The sequence below is a fragment of the Nymphaea colorata genome, chromosome 2 (assembly GCF_008831285.2).
Source record: "Nymphaea colorata isolate Beijing-Zhang1983 chromosome 2, ASM883128v2, whole genome shotgun sequence".
Lineage (NCBI taxonomy): Eukaryota > Viridiplantae > Streptophyta > Magnoliopsida > Nymphaeales > Nymphaeaceae > Nymphaea > Nymphaea colorata.
This window is the reverse complement of record NC_045139.1, coordinates 3411229-3433022: the sequence shown is the minus strand read 5'-3', so window position 1 is coordinate 3433022 and position 21794 is coordinate 3411229. Positions and strand designations below refer to the sequence as shown.

At 39.1% G+C, this 21794-nt stretch overlaps 2 protein-coding genes across 11 annotated transcripts; both read right to left on the bottom strand.

Moving 5' to 3' along the window:
* Positions 1 to 503: 503 nt before the first annotated feature.
* LOC116247976 (disease resistance-like protein DSC1) lies at positions 504 to 21468 on the bottom strand. Of its 9 annotated transcripts, none has more exons than XM_050076024.1 (8): positions 19293 to 19866; positions 17509 to 18613; positions 16965 to 17276; positions 16414 to 16857; positions 15606 to 16310; positions 14977 to 15523; positions 2722 to 3170; positions 504 to 1524 (listed from the first exon to the last, which is right to left on the bottom strand). In XM_050076024.1, the coding sequence occupies exons 1-8, from the start codon at positions 19811 to 19813 to the stop codon at positions 820 to 822; spliced, it is 4788 nt and encodes a 1595-aa protein (XP_049931981.1). In that variant the 5' UTR covers positions 19814 to 19866; the 3' UTR covers positions 504 to 819. The 9 variants fall into 9 exon arrangements, with proteins under 9 accessions (XP_049931981.1, XP_049931980.1, XP_049931982.1 ...); XM_050076023.1 differs by lacking the exon at positions 14977 to 15523 and adding an exon at positions 3270 to 3816 and having other exon boundaries at positions 512 to 1524; positions 19293 to 19863; XM_050076025.1 differs by lacking the exon at positions 14977 to 15523 and adding an exon at positions 3780 to 3816 and having other exon boundaries at positions 517 to 1524; positions 2722 to 3626; positions 19293 to 19862.
* Positions 12928 to 14970, bottom strand: LOC126409778 (uncharacterized). Of its 2 annotated transcripts, XM_050076028.1 has the most exons (3): positions 14561 to 14970; positions 13476 to 13956; positions 12928 to 13289 (listed from the first exon to the last, which is right to left on the bottom strand). In XM_050076028.1, exons 1-2 carry the CDS (start codon positions 14882 to 14884, stop codon positions 13483 to 13485), a joined length of 798 nt encoding a protein of 265 aa, XP_049931985.1. In that variant the 5' UTR covers positions 14885 to 14970; the 3' UTR covers positions 12928 to 13289; positions 13476 to 13482. The 2 variants fall into 2 exon arrangements, with proteins under 2 accessions (XP_049931985.1, XP_049931984.1); XM_050076027.1 differs by having other exon boundaries at positions 12928 to 13956.
* Positions 21469 to 21794: the final 326 nt, after the last annotated feature.

Genomic DNA, 21794 nt, shown 5'->3' with positions numbered 1-21794 from the left:
ATATATATATATATACACAAGTACACACACAAAATATAAATATATATAGCTAGTTCATTTTTTTTATTTGCTTAAGAAAATCCGTATGAGCATGAAAAAGATTGCTTTAGTGCATTTTATGAAATCGTTTAATCGCTTAGTAGCAGGTTAGATTACTTAGAGTACATTCAAATCTATTATAAAAATATCCATGGAGTGGAAATATTAAAAAGAGTTATGTTCCAAAAAGGTTCTGTTTGGTATTGTGTTTGCGAAATATATTTGTAGGGATAGCAGTATATTCGATTTGGATGAGATGTTTATCAAAACTTAAAAAAAAAAAAAGGATTTTGAGAAAATCTTTATTGGAAAAAATTTTAAATGATGCCAGTAAAGCAAACCAGAGGTGGAAGTAGGAACTTTTCACTCATGGTGCCAAATTATATTTTCAAAATTTTAACAAGCGGACAAGGTCCCTCTGCCCCCTACGACCAACTACCAAGTTAATTGCTTTCTTTATTGATCCCAATAATGGCCAACTGCCAAGCTAGCTGTCTTATTTAATTATGCCAATAAACCCCAGCTACCAAGCTAGCTGCCTAATGATCCCAATAAAGACCAATTGCTACTAAACTAGCGACCTTTGATAATATCAGCGGGCGAAACCATGTGCTAGCTCGCACCATTCTGAGCACCGTCTGTTCAGCTAGACACTTGTCATTTTTTCCATATGCTCATGATTTGTTTCACGAGATCAAGAAACTTTTGGTGCCATCAAAACTGGCAGACGCTTCTGCTCGGTGTCATTAAAAAAAAAAAAAAAAAAAAAAAGTTAAATATTTAAATGATACAGGCAACAGGTTCAAGTGCAAAACGATATGTTAGCTCCCAGCAGCAAGACCGTTGGGTCCTGGGAAGATATGTTGCCTCTACTCTCAAGCACTGATTTATCTCATCGTCCTTCCCAAACCTGCCTGTGTATGAACGAAAATAACGGTCCTGCCCAAACCTGCCTGTGTATGTGTATGAACGGAAATAACGGTCCTCCCAAAACCTGCCTGTGTATGAACGGAAATCATCGTACTTCTCTAATAGGGCAATGACTGCCGTCGCAATCCAAAGTAGGGCATCGAGTAACTTCAGAAGCCAGGCCAAACCTGGGGCAGAACGGTCCTTCCCAAACCTGGTTGTGTACGAACGCCAATAACGGTAATAAGGACCCTCTCTTTGTTGGGCTTCAAGGTCCTCCCTTAATTGTAGGGCCATCTGGACCGGAGCAGCTGGGAAGAGACGTGACCCTACAGCTACACCAACATTTAGCACGCTATCATCTTCTTCGACTCTGTCTCCAACGTCCATTGTTTCAGACTCGACCAGTTTCCAAACAAAAACGTCCATTCTTTTAAGTTGCAGGGGCTCGTTCCTCATGCACCCTCCCCTCGAAAACGGAAGAGATATTGTGTTCACACGTTCCCCGTCCAAGCTGAAACCAATACTGAATGCGGAACCAATACTGAATGCCTGGAGATCATCAAAGGCTGCCTCCTGAGTAATTAATAAATCGAGTACATTATATAAAAGTATATATATCTATATATATATATATATATATATATAAACAATGTTAAAAAATCATGAAAATATGCCATGTGCCCTTTCGGATCAAGCTCGTAATCAAATTTTTATGAAATTTTTATATGAACAAAAAATCAGATGGCAAAAGAATATATATATAAACAATGTTAAATAATCATGAAAATATGCTCTGTGCCCCCTCGGATCCGATCCAGTCATCCAACATCAGTTTTCAGATATGAGGATGTTCGAAACATTGACAAGGAGACAGTTTAATTTAGTGAAATTTGGCTTCGTGAAAATACACCTGGACGTGTTCATTACGACGTGTTCATCACTGCCCCATTTCCAGAATCATATGTGCTTTTTCGTTTTAGTTCAATATCATTCCTAAGGCTGACTTTCTAATTAAACTGACAGGTCTGAAAATTCAAAAGATGGATTTGTTGAGGTTAAAAAAAAGGAGATTACAATTTAAAAAGGAAAGATGAAATCAAACAGGAAGACAAACTAGTGAAGTATGACTGTTGTAGGAAATGGTCATAATCTAAGTCATGGGTAGGGCTCTGTATGGCACGTCAATGTGGGTACAAGGAATATGATAGGATACTATATATATATATATATATATATATATATATATATATATATATATATATAACAGAAAAAAATGAAGGTAACATTTAAATAAACAAGTGATATAAATAAAAATTTTATATATTAATGGACATTGAACAATAACTCTAAAAACAAAATAAAAACGGAGTTGGAAAAAATTAAATTAAGTAAAATTAAACAGTTTTAGTTTACAAAATTAAGCAATTTCAATGTAAAAATACCCAAGTGCGTCTAAGTACCAAAATGACACAGGAACGAGTATGCCGACATGGGTTCATGGACCTTTCTGAAGTACTCCTGACTTAGGTCATAGAACGCACATTAGGTGGCTGCCCCATTTCATCATTTTCTTGTATCAGCCAACCACAAAGGGCCCTTCACCAATGGCGTAATGTACTTGCCCATTAGTACACTACCGTCTGTGGCAAAGCAAATGTGTGGCCCAACATGCTAAACCACATACACGGGGTTGTACCCAGATCTCGCCAATTAATGGATCAGTAACAACGAAAAATATAATGGCATTAGCTTTAGAGAAGCAAAGAATACCTTCAACTGCGACCAAATCTTATGGACATCAAGATCCCAACAGCCATTCATGTGTAGGACTTTCAGTGATCTCAACTTCTGCAAGCCATGGATTGAGACGAGTCTCCGGCAGTTTTCTAAATTCAGCTCCTCCAATGCTGTCAAGTTTGAAAGATCGGGCACTGATTTCAATTGCCAACGGTAAATTAAGCTCTTAAAGTTGCCTAGCCAATCTGGTTGTGTTGTTGCCGACCTTCCAATGGATCGAAGTAAGCAACAACCTTGCAAAGATAGGCGACGTAGGCACTTGAGTTCTCCGACAACATCTGGTATTTTTGTTAATGAAGGGCAATGATCAAGTATAAGCTCCTCTAAGAGCACCAAACTTATAATGGAAAGTGGTAGCCATCTAAGTGAGGAACATCCTTCCAAGGATAGGCGACGTAGGCACTTGAGTCGTCCAACATTTTCTGGTATTTCCATTAATGAAGTGCAATGATTAAGTATGAGCTCCTCTAAGACCACCAAACTCATAATGGAAAGAGGTAGTCGTTCAAGTGAAAAACAACCTTCCAAGGATAGGCGACGTAGGCACTTGAGCAGTCCTCCAAAATCATCTGGCATTTCCATTAATGCAGTGCAATGATCAAGTATGAGCTCCTCTAAGACCACCAAACTTCCAATGGAGCGATGCATTTCTTTAAGTGAGGAACAACCTTTCAAGGATAGGCAATGTAGGCACTTGAGCCCTCCAACATAATCTGGTATTTCTGTTAATGAAGTGCAATGATCAAGTATAAGCCGTTGTAGACTCTCCAACCTTACATCCATCATGCCTGCTTCAGGTAGGATCTTGATTTTTGAACAACCTTCAAGGCTAAGTAGTTGAAGGGAATTCAGTTGCAAACTTCCATAGGGGAGAGCACCTAGATTTGCACATCCAACCATGCTCAATAAAATGAGATTTTTCAGCAGTCCAATGGATTCACCAATTTCAAGTAAGCATTCACAATGATCAAGAATCAACTCCTCCAAATTTGGGATCTGAGATAAATCAGGTGCCTTGACAAGAAACTTACAAGAAGAGAGATTGAGAACTTTTAATTTGTTAAAAACCTGCAAAAATAGATTGCAGGACTACAATTATGCATCGGAAAAATGTGATTTTCACAATAGTAGCTACATATGACTTACCTTTGCAGTTTCTTGTCGTGGCAACCCAGTTCCATGTCGTTGTTCATACCATGAAGCTTTGATATCACCAAAAATCATGGTAAGGATAATAAGTTCCTCAATAGTCCAATCAAAAAACAGCATTTGTTCTCTGCATTGGACACTCATTTGCGTGTCCATGTCATCTTTGCGTTTCTCGATCCTCGTTGAATATTTAATGGCATGAAGTTTATCTACTTCTTGGAGACTGAAGAATATCGAGAGTTCATTCTGAAAATCTCTTCTACTTACACTGATGAATGTTTTCATGTTCTCGTCACTAAACTTGCTTCTTTTTTGAACTTTGACATCAACTTTTCTTAGCTCAAAATTGTCGGCAGGCCTTACCTTCATAATTATGGTTTTGCCCCTTGGAACCTCATTTATCTTATCGTTCCTACCAAAATTGATTGTATAGCTGTCAGTATACACATTGTCCTTATACATGGAATTGTCACAGTGAGCTTCATGCATAGTCTCCAAAATCACCCCACGATTTACCGTATCTTCATGACAAACATGCAATTTTATGGTTCTGTTCTCGCATGGATCACCATAACCATGGCACTGTAACTGTTGTAAAAGCAAGGGATCATTAATAGAGCCAACTGGAAGCAGGAAAGAAAATTCTTGCTCATAAGACGGTGTTCGAGTTCCAGAAATGCTGAGTTCATCCCATTCTCCAAATGCCACATTCTGAATTGGCAACAGAAACATAAACACAAAAATCCCCCTCACACACACACAAAAACACAGAGACAAAGACAAGAGAGAACCTCAAATAAATGTTTCCTTCTGTGGTCAAGACATTGGCAGCCATCTATGTGCAGGCTTCTTAAAGACTGAAACTTGTGAAGGTCAGGTAGAACTTCAAGGCTTTGGCAATCTCGCAAGATGAGCTGCTCAAGTTTCGGAAAGCCAATAATGGAATTTGTTGGTGGAAATTGTGGAAAAGCGACAAGATTGCTGCATCCTTCAAGGTTGAAAACTACAAGAGAACTCAACCCATATATTTCACTGGGTAGTTTCTCCAGAGACACACACTCCCTTATGCTGAGAAAGACCAACTTTTTTAGAGATCCAATGGAGTCATCAACTTCCTTCAACATGTAACATTCATCAAGTATAAGCTTCTCCAGATTTGGTGCCATAGTAAAATTGGAAGTGACATTGAGACAACCACAGCAGGAGAGGTCAAGAACTTTGAGTCCATCAAACAACAGGCAAAATGGTGTATGAATGTTAGTCAATAAGCAACACTCTTGAATGTTAAACATTATATTAGAGTGCCAACTACTATACATATATTGAATCAAATGCAAACCTCTTTCGTGGATATTGAGCTTTGACCATGTTGCTGTTTCAGTCCACAATTGGCTGATAAAACTCCGAGAAAGGTTAAGGACCACAATGCTTTTAAACTTGCTTTCAAGTGGAAATGTTGGCAAGGGACAACCTTTCCATTCTAACCATTTCAAACTTGTAGGAAGATGCTGAAATTCAGAATAACTGAAGTTGGCCGAGTTGATAAGTAGTATTCTAATTTCGGACATCAATTCAAAGGCTTCAGTGCTCAATTTAGCCTTGCTTTCCTCACGTGAGTCGAGAAGGATGCCTTGAATCTTGTTTCCCTGGAATCATGACCAATTATATTATATTTGCTTGTGACATATTTTACCCTCCAGCAATTTGTTCATGAAGAAAATCCATTAAAGTGAGACTGGAGAAAATCACGTAAAAGCAGCTGAAGATCTATTATAACTGGAAGGGAATCGAAACTCATCATTCGAAGGACCTTAAGGTACAGTTTGATTGCTAAACAAAAGGGGCAGAACAGATATGAGCATCACGTTCCAAGGTGAAACCCAATTCAAGTCAAACCTTGGAAAATAGGATAGCAGCACAAATTGTTTTACTAGTCTTCCAGTTAACTTATTTTGTGTTACGTACACCTCTGAGATAGACCAAATGTGCTGACCAAGCACTTTTTTTCCCGTCTTTTACTAAAAAAAAGTGATTGAGTTTCTTTCCTTACCCTTTCACTTTATCTATATTTCCCCACTCAGGTCCTTAATTATACCTTGCATATACCTTGCATGTTGTTTGAACCCCTTCTTCAATGTCACTTATTTGGTTTAAACAGCATTTTTGAGAGAGAGAGAGCGTGAAGTTGTATATGGCCCATCAACTAAAATGTTGTGTATGTACTATTTGTAGTGCCGAAGTGTAGTACCCATAGGAATCAAAATGACTATCAGGCTTTCACCAACCCTCCAAGCCGACGAACTATGTTATGCCCCTGGAAACAAAAGCTTGTAAAAGGTCATAATTAATAATTTTCCTTTCACTATAGCCTAATTAGTTTCATATGTTTATGTCAGCATCACCCAAAATAAAATAGTGAAATATGCGGTAGACTTTATTAAAATTAATGAATAATGGTATTTTCATAATATAGATCATATATTTTCTAATTGAAAAATGGATTTGTGTTTTGAATAACATCAGGTATCCATTTTAATATTGATCAAGGCTTTTCAATACTTTTTCCATTTCCTACCCTTGTTCTTTATTTTTAAAGTTTGTTTGCTTTGACGAAGTAATCATTTTATCTTTAACGATCTTTTCATAATATAGAGCACGATATTTTTTTACCACAATTTATTATATTTTTTATTATCATAATTTGTTATTTGTGACTAATTTTTTATTTTATTTTTATTTCTAAATCACGGACAGGCTGTTATTTTATGTAGACATCATTTTTATTTTTCGTTAAGTTTTTTTTTTCAATATTTTTTCTTTTCTCGAACTTGTATGCTTTTGACAAACCGAGGTTTGTCTTGTGGGTAAACTTCTCGTGAGCAGATATACTACAAGTATTCAATTTGATCTTGCCATCTTACCAGATGTTTTTAATGTAAAGGAATTCATGTATTCATGCTCTATTGCCATCATAGCGTTACAAAAATTGCAATTTGAAAGCCACATCACGTACTTACTGATCAGCTTACTGAAAGTAATAAAAAGAATAAAACATCTTTTTGAGCAATCTTTCGAAAAATGGATTTGCCTGATAGAAGATCATATTCTTTTGAAGAACAAAAATTGTTTTGAAAATATAAAAATTGCTTTGAGCTATGACCCATGTTGTGAAAAATCAGTTTATAAATCGAATCAGTCGATTCGCTGACGAATCAGTTGTGCATCGACCAAAAATACTAAATAATAAATATCAAATCGAATCACTGATGATCTTTAGAGAAAGAGAAATTGATCAGATCAAGTCTTAATTTACCTGAAGCTTGGTTAAAGCTTTCACCACGTCTTCTTCACACCATAATCTGCTGCGCTTTTCAGGGTGAGAAGGATTTTCTGTCATAACGATTTCTCTTCCCATGTCTCGTATTTGGTCATGCATTTCAAACTTTCCCTTGTTAATCTTAATAAGGGACCTATTTTGCAAGCTCCTTATAGCTAGGTGTGGCAAAAGATTGTCACCATCCCACATATAGATGGCGTCCTCTGAACTTTTGCCGACAAGAAGGCATGCAATATCCAAGAAGATGTACCGCTCATTCCATTTTAAACTATCATAACATATTCTTAATTTTTCATGAACTTCGCTAACTTGACGACGTGATCTCAAGTCTTTCAGCAACTCGTCACATTCCTCTGGCGTTTCGGCTGTCTTAAAAAGTGAACCAAACACTTGGACAACTAATGGCAGCCCATTGCTAATTGATACGACTTCCTTGGATAACTTGGTATACTTTTCTTGGGGTTCTTGATCTCCAAATGCATGATATTTGAATAGCTGAAGCGATTCTTCCCCATCCAATTCCTCAACCATATAAACAGCATCATCCTGCAAACCTGCAAATTTAAGTATCTCCGCTTGCCTCGTAGTGACGATGATTCTACTTCCTGGATGAAACCAGTCTCTCTTGCCAGCCAAAGCATCGAGCTGATTTTTATCATCGACATCATCAAGAACAAGAAGAACAGTTTTCTTACTAGCCTTTTGTTTAATCATTCCGACCGCTTTACTTGAGATATTCTCATTTATTTTATGTTTGTCATGCGAAAAATCCTGAATAAGCTGCTTTTGGAGCTCCATTGGTCCTTTAGATTTGTAAACCTCTCTTACGTTTTCAATGAAGCTACTCGCCTGAAACTTGTGATGGCATTTATTATAGATGGCCTTGGCAAGTGTAGTTTTCCCCACGCCACCGACGCCATGGATTCCAATGATCCGGACGTCTTTTACTTGGATGTCCATAAGCTCCATCATCTTTTCTATACGGCGGTCAAGACCAACAAGATATTCTTCCTCCTGATCAAGGGGCATCTTCGATGCCAAAACAGTCTGAATCTTTTCAACCATTGAACTGACAAGTTCGCTTTGGTTTCTGCAAAAGAAAATTAAAAGAAAGTAACTTGATTTATGTTTGGGAAGAAAAACTTCATCAGGGGAATCACAGGCTTAGTCAACCCAGGAAGGTTCACCAAAAAAATCTCACAGCTATTAAAGGTAAAACACCCCTATAATGGTAAAAAAGGGATTGGCAAAAAGTATAGTTTCTCTAAATGGTCTAACTTTTGAAAAATGATTAGAAATACCCTTCACAAGACTATGAGGAGCAGAACATATGGGTTCAGTAACGTGCCTAATAAATGAATTATTTCTATAATTCATCGAATTATAGAAATATAATTTCATGCCAGTACTATTTGTGGCTCACAGTGAACATTTGCTTCCGACAGAATGGATGGAAAACTAGTGGACTTTCTCGGAAAGAAAGAATAGAAAATAACAGTTGTATTTCCAGAACAAATTTAGCATTGAGCAATTTGTATTTAATCTGTCTAATCCGATGCATCCATCACTTCCTAATGCTCTTCCAGACACTCTGCTTTAGAATTTGTATCGAATAAAGGAAAAATTAGGTGTTAAAACAGTGAAAATTGGAAAAGGTGAGAGAGGCGTGAATCACCCATTGTAGGCTTTGAGATCATAGCCGGAAATTCCTCCAACGTATTCCAGCGCGCGCTTCCATCCATCTACCTCTTCCCTTCTTTCCTTCTTGTGCTTCAAAAAGGCGGCCTTGAATGGGCCGCTCTGGTGTCGGACGTCCTTCGGATTGACGTCAAAAAAGACAGGAACGATAAGCCTCTCTTGCCCACCATCCTTACGACATTCTACCATCTTGGCAACTTCTACCACTTAGATTCAGCATAGTTCTGGGAGAAGATGGGAACCAAGAACCTGGACCTGCTTATTGCCTCCAATATCTCCTCAATTTTCTCCCCCTTCTGCAAATCTAAGTCGTCAAAGAAGGCGTGTATGCCTTTCTGATCAAGGATATGACGGAAAAGTCCGGCGAAGTTCTTGCGGGTATCTTCTCCTCGATAGCTCAAGAAGACATCGTACTCGAAGCGGCCATGGAAATTCCTGTGTAAGGGCGACTTAGAAGGCCCTGCCTTATTGCTCTGCATTAACGCCATCTTTTCAATCGAAAGCTCCTGCTCTGCTTAGATGCAACAACAGTGGATGGAGTCATTTTATGAAGAAAGGGGACAGGGAACTTTCCTCTTTGCCGGCTTGTTTTCGAGAGCGGCTTCCACTGGCTTTTCCTTTTTTTTTTATCATTTTTTTAGTTTTTTCGTCCATTTCATGTGATGCTTCTTAGCCAATTATCTTATAATTTATTAAGACAAGTCCTCTTAAAGTTTGATAAGGTGTTGACATCTTTTTAAGTTACATTTTCTAAAAGAAATTTCAATTTCCATTCCACAATGCAGCATGTTGCATTTCAGAATTTAAAAGAAGCTTTGAGCTCTCAATTTTAACAAAAAATTTATCTCCCGTGAGACATGAAATATTTTCGTGAAACTAAGGCAATAAATGCCATGAACAGGGCATTTGACGAGTGGAATAAGTTTTTGAAGCGTACTTTGTTGGAAAGGTTTACACACCAAAAAGACCTCCAAAAATTCACTACCAAATCAGTAGATTTCTCTCTCTCTCTCTTTTGTCCTCACAAAAACCCCAATTTCTCCCCCAAAATTTTAGGAACCCAACAGGTAAGCTTTTCCTTCTCGTTTTCAGCACATCAAACGACCAATAAGCTATGTTATTCATCAGTCCACTTCAACATAAGAGTGTCATTACACAAAAAAATTTTAAAATCTATAGAAAAGAAACAAGATGTGGAGTTTCTGACCATATGATCGGATCAGGACAGACATTGATAAAAGGATAGGATAACTACAACTTCTTGAAAAATTTAATTGCACAATGACAACGGAATAATTTTTTAATGTTAATTCATTAAAAAAAAAAAGAAAGTGGCAGGAAACTTCTCGTTTTTCCTTAGGTAGGATTGTACGATCCTTATCTCTTCGTATTTATCTATTGACGGGTGGAAACTAAAGCGTTTGACGGGACTTCAATTATCTTCCAAATAGCATGTTCAATAGGGTTGGTACAAGGGGTGGGCGGGGGAGCTCGTAGGCTGTTTTTGTTTCAAACATCAATCTTCTGTACTTTGAAAATAAAAAAAAATCAAACAACAATCTTCTGTAAAAAGTTAAAGGAATAGCGCCACTCCAGGCACCATAAAAGGTGCCTCGAACATTTATATAAGCCATGGCGTGCCGTAAAAGGTTTTGAGAAAAAAATTCTAACGTTTTCTGCCACTTGGGTGATTTCTCCTTTCTTGATTTTTAACCTGAGAAGAGTGGTATTTAGCAAAGGTCATGCATTTAATTCTCAGGTAATTCTGACACTTGCAAGTGCCTTTTCCTTGAGACTAGAAAAATCAATCGCTTCTATTGAACTTAAACTTTTTGACACAATCGCACGAAAAACACTTAATCATGGCTTTTACTTCAGACTAACCAGAACAGGCGGTCCAGACGGCCTGCAAGGTAAACAGGTTCAGGTTCGGTGCACAGGGAAAGAACGTTGGGAATCACAGTGGATGTGTATGTTCTGTTTCACGCAGAGAAGGTCTCTCTTTTTGCTCTGACTGAAAATTGTGTGTCTGTAACGTCTGTTTCGATCGCCTGTTTGTGTTAGCCATTTTGCTGACAGATGACTAGTTAGTAACTATGTGGTTCTGCTCTTATGCGGATCCAAGTTGCAACTGTAGTTGGGCAAGGAATGTGTTTCCTCTGCTCATGACGGGGGAAAACAGCAGCTGTGTTTGAGAGACCTCATTGCTCCTTGGAGGCGTAAAACTTCGGGGCTAGTACCCTTTTCCCCAAGCCTATGAATGCCTTGGCTTGTGCAGAGATTAGTCATAGCGGAGAATGTGTTCTTGTACATGCAAACTTGAATGGCCATGAATTCGTGGCTCCGTGCTTTGCCGTGATGCTTAATCTTATGACGACCCAATTCTTAAGTTCACATATTATACCAATTCAGGGGATCAGAAATTACTGAAGTGCATCCACTGACATGTGAAACCCAATACGTATCAAGGTTTTCATCTGCATAAACATTTGAAAAGACTTTGTCTGCGATCAGAATTCATTTCATGCTGCATGCAAGGGCTTGGCTTCCTTTGACTCTGAACTTTTGTTGGCAAGAAGGCATTAAATATCCAAGAAGAATAGCTTTTCATGATCATTCCAACTATCACAACATATTTTTATTTGTTCATGAACTTTGCTGTGTTGACAATATAGTCACAAAAAACGCTTTTTTTCAAAAAAATGCAAGAAGACATGATAAATAAATTAGTCGTCTAAAACTTTTAAAAACATACCGTTTAAAAAAAACAAAAAAGAACTTGATTTTTCGCATATTTTTCCCTTTATCATTTTATTCACGGATTTTTATTTGTGGTAAACCAGTGATGAGTTAATAAGAAATTTTCTTACATATACTTTGAAAACCAAAAGAAAGTTTTCAACATTTTAGTTTTATTAAACCTGATTTTTCAAAATATCCTTATTTAAAACCCGTCAAAATAAAAAGACCTAGCTCGGACAGTCAACGACTGTAAAAGTCAATCTCTCCCTTCGTCTATCTCTCTCGAGAGAGAGAAAAGAGTGCTTTCAAAAAAAGAGTACACTATGAAAGCATGTAACGAGAAACCAAGAGAGCTTTTAAAAAAGTACATTGTGATAGCATGTAAATAAAATGTAATGATGCGTCAGTAACAAATTATTTTTGTACAAATACTTTCAAAACGACAAAAGAAAGTCTTTAAAATTTCGTTTCTAGTAAATGTTTAAAAGACTGAAGACTCCAAATTTTTCCTTTTTTGAAAACCGCCAAAATAAAATAAAAGACTTAACTCGGACGAGTCAATAAGTGACCCGATTGGCTACCGATCCGTGCCCCGATTTACGGGTTTATCAACTACGGTTCCAACACGCCGTTGGATGCTCAAACGAAGTTGAGTTCATCCCATTCTCTAAACGCCACATTCTGAATTGCCAACAGAAAAATGTAAAACAAAAATACCACATCAACTAAGCATGTGGCATAGGCATGCACGCATGTGTGCGAGAGAGAGAGAGAATACCTCAAATAAATATTTGCGTATGCACCGGCTTCCCCTGCTTCCGCGATTCTCAGATCCCTGTTTTCTCTTTTGACCCATAAGCATCATCCAGCCCTTGGGACTCACCCAAAATATTGGGTTGAATCGGAGTTCTAATGGCGTTTGCTTTTTTAATTATTCCAAATTAGGAAAGGGCAATGCATTATATCAGGCAATTTTAACACTTACATGTGTTTTTCTGATATGGGGAAAGGAACCAATGGTTTGTATTAAACTAAAACTTGATGACCAATCCTCCCCAAAAAAAAAGGCTGGGCAAGGTACCAAGGTGGCCTTACATCAAGATCTGCAGCAAATGAGGCAGCTTGACTCACTTCTCTTTTATCTGGACTTTGGATTTGAAGGCTGTGACAATAGGAGCGCTAATTTCTTAGATGCTCATCCAACATTTCCCAACAGAAGTAAGCATGTTATTTTTCAGAGAAAAAATTGCAGATAAGCCGAACACAGTGTCATTAAAAAAAAATGGTAATATTTAAATAATACAAGGAACAAGTTCAAGTGCGAAAAGATATGTTTGCTTGCACCATCCAGAACGTTGGGTCATGGCAAGATATGTGTAAGCCGAACACAGTGGCACTTGTTGCCTCTCCCCTCAAGCGCTTATTTATCTCATCGTCCTTCCCAAACCTGCCTGTGTGTGAACGCCAATAACTGTCCTTCCCAAACATGGTGCGTATAAACGATCCTTCCACAACGTGGCTGTGTATGAACGGTTTCTAAAAATCGGTCTCTGAACTCAGAACAAAGTCTATAAAAAATGCAACCTAGGAGTCTAGAGGCATCAGCTGGTGGAACCTAAGTTGTAATGTCGTAAGGATATTCTTGATTTCAGGTCATCAATCAAATAAGAGAAAAAATAAGATGTATATGATGGTGATGGAAAGGAACTAGTAACATTATGGAACTTTTGGTGCCATCAAAACTGGCAGGCGCTTCTACTCGGTGTCATTAAAAAAAAGAGAGTAAATATTTAAAGGATACAACAGATTCAAGTGTGAATCCATACTGCAGCTTCCATCACAAGGACCGTTCGGTCTTGGCAAGATATGTGTAGGATTGGGACACTTGTTGCCTCCACCCTCAAGCGCCTATTTATCTCATCGCCCTTCCCGAACCTGACTGTGTACGAGCGCTTACGATAACGGCCTTGAGAGTCCTCCCTTAACTGTGAGGCCCTTAATCGTAGGGCCATCTGGGGCCGAGCAGCTGGAAAGAGACATGACCCTACAGCTACACCAACATTTAGCACGCTATCGTCTTCTTGGACTCTGTCCCCAAGATACATTGTTTCAGACTCTAAATTTTTCCAAACAAAAACGTCCATTTTTTCAAGTTGCAGGTGCTCGTTCCTCATGCACCCTCCCCTCGGAAACGGAAGAGATATTGGATCCACACAGTCCCCGTCCGATCTGCTTGCTGCCGAACCGATGCTAAATGCCTGGAGATCATCAAAGGCTGCTTCCTGCGTAATCAATAATATGAGTACATTCAATGAAAATCTGAAATATGAATTTTTTATGTGAAAAAAATCAGATTGCAAAAGAATATATATATATATATATATGCAAAAAAAAAAGAGCAACATTAAAATAAACAAGTGATATAAATAAAAATTTTACATATTAATGGACATTGAACAATAACTCTAAACAACATAATAAAAACTGAGTCAGAAAAAGAATACATTAAATAAAATTAAGCAGTTTTAATCTATAAAATTAAGCAGTTTCAATATAAAAATACCCAAGTGTGTCCAAATACCCACTTAAGTACCCGAACGATACAGGAACGAGTATGCCAACACAGGCTCATGGACCTTCCTGATGTTCCCTAGACTTAGGTCATAGAACACACATCAGGTGGCCACCCCATTTCATCATTTTCTTGTATCAGCCAACCACAAAGGGCGCTTCACCAGTGCGGTAATGTATTGCCCGTTAGTACATTATAGTCTGTGGCAAATCAAATGTGTGGCCCAACATGCTAAGCAACACAGATGGGTTGTACCCTGATCTCGCCAACTAATGGATCAGTAACAACCAATATAATAGAGAAGCAAAGAATACCTTCAACTGGGACCAAATCTTATGGACATCAAGATCCCAACAGCCGTTCATGTATAGGAGTTTTAGTGATCTCAAATTCTGCAAGCCAGGGATTGTGGCGAGATTCCGGCAGTTTCCTACATTCAGCTCCTCCAACGCTGTTGAGTTTGAAAGATCGGACACAGACTTCAATTGCCAAGGGTTAATTAGGCACTCTAAGTAGTCTAGCTCATCTGGTAGTGTTGTTACAGACCTTCCAATGGAACCAGGTAGGAATGGAAGTGAGAAACAATCTTGCAAAGATAGGCGACGTAGGCACTTGAGTCCTTCGAAATCATCTGGCATTTCCCTTAATAAAGTGCAATGATCAAGTATGAGCTCCTCTAAGACCACCAAACTTCCAATGGAGCTAGGTAGTCGTTCAAGTGAGAAACAACCTTCCAAGGATAGGCGACGTAGGCACTTGAGCAGTCCTCCAAAATCATCTGGCATTTCCATTAATGAAGTGCAATGATCAAGTATGAGCTCCTCTAAGACCACCAAACTTCCAATGGAGCGAGGCATTTCTTTAAGTGAGGAACAACCTTTCAAGGATAGGCAATGTAGGCACTTGAGCCCTCCAACATAATCTGGTATTTCTCTTAATGAAGTGCAATGATCAAGTATAAGCCGTTGAAGACTCTCCAACCTTACATCCATCATGCCTGCTTTAGGTAAGATCCTGATTTTGGAACAACCTTCAAGGTTAAGTAGTTGAAGGGAATTCAGTTGCAAAATTCCACAAGGGAGAGCACATAGACTTGCACATCCAACCATTCTCAATAAGATGAGATTTTTCAGTTGTCCAATGGATTCACCAATTTCAAGTAAGTATTCACATTGGTCAAGAATCAACTCCTCCAAATTTGGGATCCGAGCCAAATCAGGTGTCTTCACAAGAAACTTACAATAAGAGAGATTGAGAATTTTTATTTTGTCAAAAACCTGCAAAAGAAGATTGAACGCTTACAATTATACATGCGTCAGAAAAACTTTGATTTACAGGAATAGCTACTATATGACTTACCTTTGCAGTTTCTTGTTGTGGCAACCGTGTTCCATGCCGTTGCTCATACCATGAAGCATCAGTATCACAAAAAATCAAGGTAAGAATAATAACTTCCTCAATAGTCCAATCAAAAAACAGAATTTGTTCTACGCGCAGTTGCGTTAACATGTCATCTATGTGTTTTTCAATCTTCATTGAATATTCAATGGCATCAAATTTATCTACTTGATGGAGAGCGACAAATATGAAGAGTTCAATTTGAACATCCCTTCTAGATATGCTGACAAATGGCTTCATGTTCACACCACTAAACTTGCTTCTTTTTTGAAATTTGACATCAACTCTTGTTAGCTTAGAATTGTTGGCAGTTCTTACCTTCAGAATTATGGTATTACCCCTTGGGGCCTCATTTATCTTGTCGTTCCAATCAAAATTGATCGCATAGCAATCATCATACACATCATCCTTATACATTGAATTGTCACAGTGAACTTCACGCATAGTCTCTAAGATGAACCTCCAATTTGTGATATCTTCATAATGAACATGTAACTTTATGACTTCATTCTCACATATATCACCATAACCATGGCACTTTAACTGCTGTAAAAGTAGGGGATCATTCATAGACCCAACCGGAAGCAGGAAACAAAATTCTTGCTCATAAGACGGTCTTCGACTCCCAAAAATGCTTAGTTCATCCCATTCTCTAAATTTCACATCCTGAATTACCAACAGAAATGTAAAAACTGAAAACCCCATCAAGGAAACGAGTAGATTTGCACACGCACACACACACACACACACAGAGAGAGAAAGAGAGAACCTTAAATAAATGTTCCCTTTTGTGGTCAAGGAGTTGGCAGCCATCTATGTGCAAGCTTCTTAAAGACTGGAACTTATGAAGGTCAGGTAGAACTTTAAGGCTCTGGCAATCTCGCAAGATGAGCTGCTTGAGTTTCGAAAAGCCAGTAGTGGAATTTGTTGCTGAAAATTGTGGAAAAGCGACAAGATTGCTGCATCCTTCAAGGTTGAAGTCTATCAGAGAACTCAACCCATATATTTCGTTGGGTAGTTCCTCCAAAGACACACACTCCCTCATGCTAAGAAAAACCAACTTTTTTAGAGACCCAATGGAATCATCAACTTCTTTCAACTTGCTACACTCATCAAGTATAAGCTTCTCCAGATTTGGTGCCATAGCAAAATTGGGAGTGGCTTCGAGACAACCACAGCAGGAGAGGTCAATAACTTTGAGTCCATCAAACAACTGCAAAAATGGCTTATACATGCACATTAGTCAATGAGCAACACTCTAAATGAAAAACATTCTATTAGAATGCCAACTACTATACATATATTGAATCAATCGTAAACCTCTTTTGTGGATCTTGAGCTTGACCCCGTTTCTGTTTCACTCCACAGTTTGCCGATAAAACTCCGAGAAAGATTAAGGACCACAAGGTTTTTGAACTTTATTTCAAGTGGAAGTGCTTCTAAGGGGCAATTTTTCCATTCTAACCATTTTAGACTTGCAGGAAAATGTCCAAAGTCAGAGTGATTGAAGATGGCAAAGTTGATGAGGAGTAATCTCAGTTCGGACATCAATTCAAAGGCTTCAATGCTTAATTTCACCTTGCTTTCCTCATTTAAGTTGAGAAGGATGCCTCGATTAATTACCTTGTTGCCCTGAAAACACATAACCAATTGGGTTGGTTCAAGATATTTAGCCTCCAACCATTTGATCAAAACTAGCCACATTTCAACCTGCAACTTGTTGGATTGTATGTGGATAAAATGAACCTACTAAAATATAGACAAGTTTTCAACGAAGAAAATCCATTAAAGCGAAACCAGGTATATATAACATTCGCGTAGGAGGAGCCAGAAGGTCTATAACAAGCCCTCCGCAAGGTCATACCTGAGACTTGGTTAAAGCTTCGATTACGTCTTCTTCACACCATAACCTGCTGTAGCTTCCAGTATGAGGGGGGCTTTCCTTGAGAACGATTTCCCTTCCCATGTCTCTTATTTGGTCATGCATTTCAAACTTACCATTCTTAATCTTAATAAGAGACTTGTTCTGCAAATTCTTTATAACTAAATGAGGTGAAAGCTTTTGATCTTCCCACACATAGATGGCATCTTCTGAACTTTTTCTGATAAGAAGGCATGCAATATCTAAGAAGATTATCTTCTCATTATCATTCAAACGATCATAACATATCCTTAATTTTTCATGAACTTCGCTATGTTGACGAAGTCTCAATTCTTTCAGCAATTCGTTCCATTCTTCCGGAGATTTTTCTGTCCTGAAAAGCGAACCGAATACTTCGAGAATTAATGGTATCCCACTGCTAATGGATAGGACTGACTTAGATAATTTGATGTATTCCTCTCCGGGTTCTCGATCCCCAAATGCATGATGGTTGAATAGCTGAAGCGATTCTTCTTCATCCAATGCTTCAAGCATATAAATCGCTTCCTCCTGCAATCCTGCCAATTGCAGGACCCCTACTTGCCTTGTGGTGATGATAATTCTACTTCCTGGACCGAACCAGCTTATGTCGCCAGCCAATGCCTCTAGCTGTTTTTTGTCGTCGACATCATCAAAAACAAGAAGAACAGTCTTCAAACCAACGATGTGCTTAATCTTTTTGGTCGCTTGACTTGGGGTATTTATCTCCACTTTATCTTTGCCTTCGCACATATCTTGAATGAGCTGCTTTTGAAGATGGATGAGTCCTGAGTTCGATTCTTTCCTTACATTTTCAATGAAGCTACTAGCTCCAAACAAGCGACGATTTCTGTTATAGATGGCCCTGGCAAGTGTTGTTTTCCCCACACCGCCAATGCCATGGATTCCAACGATCCGGGCGTGCTTCGATTGAAAGTCCAGACACTTCAGCATCTTTTCTACACGGGTCTCAAGACCAACAAGGTATTCTTTTTCGTAAAGGGGCATCTTGGTTGCTAAAATATTCTGCATGTCAGCGGTGATTGAATTGACAAGCTCCCTTTGATCTCTACAAAAGGAGATTAAAAGAAAGTGACTTGATTCCCGTTCGAGAGAAAAATCCAAGAGGTGAATCAAAGGCTCAATCGAAGGCTACAGGCCTCAGGACAACATTAAACTTGAGAGAAGAAAACATATTTCAGCGAAAGATAGAAAAGAGAAAGGATCATGCATTTTCCTGTTATATGCGAAAGATTATAAAGTTCCACCTTCTCTGCCTAATTATGAAGGTTCTAAAGTTCCATTTTTATGCGTAACTTAATTTGGAGACACAGAGTGGTTGGGTTAACAAGGACTGTGATCAAAATTTGGCCAAGCAGAGAAAAGCGGCAGTAGTAGCATTTATAAAATTTTCTGTGTTTTCCTGGTAACACACCCATCCTTCTTGAAGGGTGAATTTACGTGTGGTAGTCGTTCCAGAAACAAGGTTCCTACATGAATAAAACAACTTCACCATGTTCTTCGTGTCCAATTTCATACCTGCTTTTAACTATTAGTGTCCATGGCTGTCAGAATATTTGCATTTGGCAGAGTTGCAATTGATTTGAGGCAGTCTAATGGGATGAATTGATGGTCCCTAGTTCTAATTTTCTAACAGTCCTCTTCAAGTCATGCACAGGACAAAAGAAAAATTGGGCATTAGGAATTAGGACCATCAACACTGAAAAGGTGAGAGGGGCGTGAAGTACCCATTGTAGCTCTTTAGATCAAAGCCGGAAATTCCTCCAACATATGTCAGTGCGTGCTTCCATCCATCAACCTCGCTCAAGTTGTCCCTCCTTTCCGTCTGGTGCCTATGAAAGGCAGCTTCAAATGGGCCACTCTGACACCTTACGTCTTTTGGATCGACGTCAAAGAAGACAGGAATGATGAACTTTTCTTGCCTACCATCCTTTTGACATTCCACCATCTTGGCAACTTCTTTTAGGCACCAATGCGATTCGGAATAGCGCTTGGAGAAGATAGGGACTAAGATCTTGGACCTGGTTATGGCCACCAATATCTCTTCAATTCTTTCTCCCTTGTGCAAATCTTCCTCATCAAAGTAGGCATGTATGCCATGTAGCACGAGGATATAATGGAACAATCCAGTGAAAGTATGGCGGGTGTCTTCTCCTCGAAAGCTCAAGAACACATCGTACTCAAAGCCACCATGGTTGCTAGACAAGGTCGATCTGGAAGGCCCTGCCATGTTGCTCTGCAGTGCCATCCCTCCAATCGAATCTGCCCAGATGCATCAATGGTGGGTGGAGTCATTAATGAGCAACAGTCCCCAAGGAACATAACTTGTTATTTTCTTTACATGTTTGTGTGTGTTTATGCGGTTGCCGTAGAACACAATGCTTTTGCTATATTGGCAGGAACATGCTGCATATCTTGAATTTGAGCAGCATCACATTGAGAGATTTGCAATTGCTATAAGCTCTTTTTTTCTTTCTATTTGTTTCACAAGCTGCTTAAGGGCAAAAAGTTAAATTGTTGAGGCCAAACCACCAACTAATATTTAATACTTAGTTGTTTGTAGGTACAATGTAGAGAGAGCGTCATCTTTTCTTGATTGGATTGTTAAAACTGTAACAAAACAGATTACGTTGAAAAGTGATAGGTTTTCACATAAATGAACAGCTTATATGTCATTTTGAGAACGGAAAACCCGACCCCGCCCTGCCCCTTGGCATTTAAAAAACCGGCCGGGTTGGGTAGTGGGCGAGGTTGAGTAGGCCCGGTACCCGCCCCGTTAATAAGCGGGCTGGCCCTATTCAAAATTGTAAACGGGTTGGTCCGACCAGCCCAATGTCCAGGCCTGGCAATAAATTTTTAAAAGTCCGACAGCCTTTTTCAAAATATGACGAAAGAGGTGGACTAATTGAATAATTTCTAAATTTTGAGTACAAATTCGACCCGAACCCGAAAGTTTCTCATTTTCACCCATTTTCTCTCTCTTCTCGAGAGCTTCTCTCTGTTCATCGTGAAACTTCTCTGCGAGGGTTTCGCTGTCTGACTTCCTCTTCTCGGCTGCCTCTGCAACCCGCATGTCTCAAGGGAGACGGCCGGCGCGAGCTGCTCTTCTGCTACTGTGCGAAGGATGTCCGTAGATCTCTTCTACAGTCACAAGAAAGAGAAGCAGAGAGTGCCTCTCTGCTGCAACAGTTGGTTCGCTGCCAGGAGAATAACAAAGACTTTGGCAGGCGAGTGCCAACGCCTGTAAAACCCTCTATCCATGACACGATGAGAGAATAAAAAATAAGCTAGATGTTATAGGAGCTCTCAAACCCTTGGAGTAGGGTCTCAGGTCGTCACTAGAAAAGGAGCCGCGACTGAAATCTTCAGCTGCGACAGAGGAGAGAAACGACGAGGGTTCCTCCTCCGTTCTCAGAGGACCCAACCGACTTGGGTTTCTGACGCTCAGGCTATTGTAGAGTCTGTCGGAAAAAAGGCAAAGGCAAACCCTACATTTCGTCAGTGGGTCCGAAAAAAAACTGTCCAAGGTATCTTCTGCCCTCTCTCGTGAGCGTGTGCACTTCTGGCTGGACCCCCGATGAGGCTTTTGGTTTCTATTTATATTGCCGAGTATTATTTTCTTTCGAAATCTTGTTCCATAAAGCTTGACAGATATGCATGCTTAGATCTAGATCTCGACTTTACTCTCTATCTCTATTTCTCTTAGACTCAGGATACAGAAAAGCAGGGCAAAACATGATATATCAAATCAGAGGAGTCTCAAATCAGTTAGAAACTTAGAACTAGCATGCTACATGCATTCATGTCTAATTTTCATCTAGCATGCTTTAACTTCATATATTATATGCGTAAAGACATTAGCACCAAAAGTCGGAATGGACTTACTGAATTCTATAAACCTTGCTCTGATACCAATGATGGAGTTTTAGATGGAGTGGAACAATGTCTGCATCTCTTCAGCAAGCTTATCAAGGGCGTCTCCTGTATATGCGTCAAGAGGCTGCAATAGAAAACAGAGAAGAAGAAGAGAGAAGCTGTGAGATAGTCATTTCTGGGTTTTTTTGGTGAAGCGCCAACTTTGGTTATGGTGTTGCTTCATCAACCCAAGTCAGAGAATAGCTCCTAACATAGGAGGTTTTCTCGATGCCCAGTCATCGGCTATAACGTGTGAGAAATCGGTGGAGACTCCTAACTAAAAGCGGGGTTCATTGCAGTTACGAGATAAACCG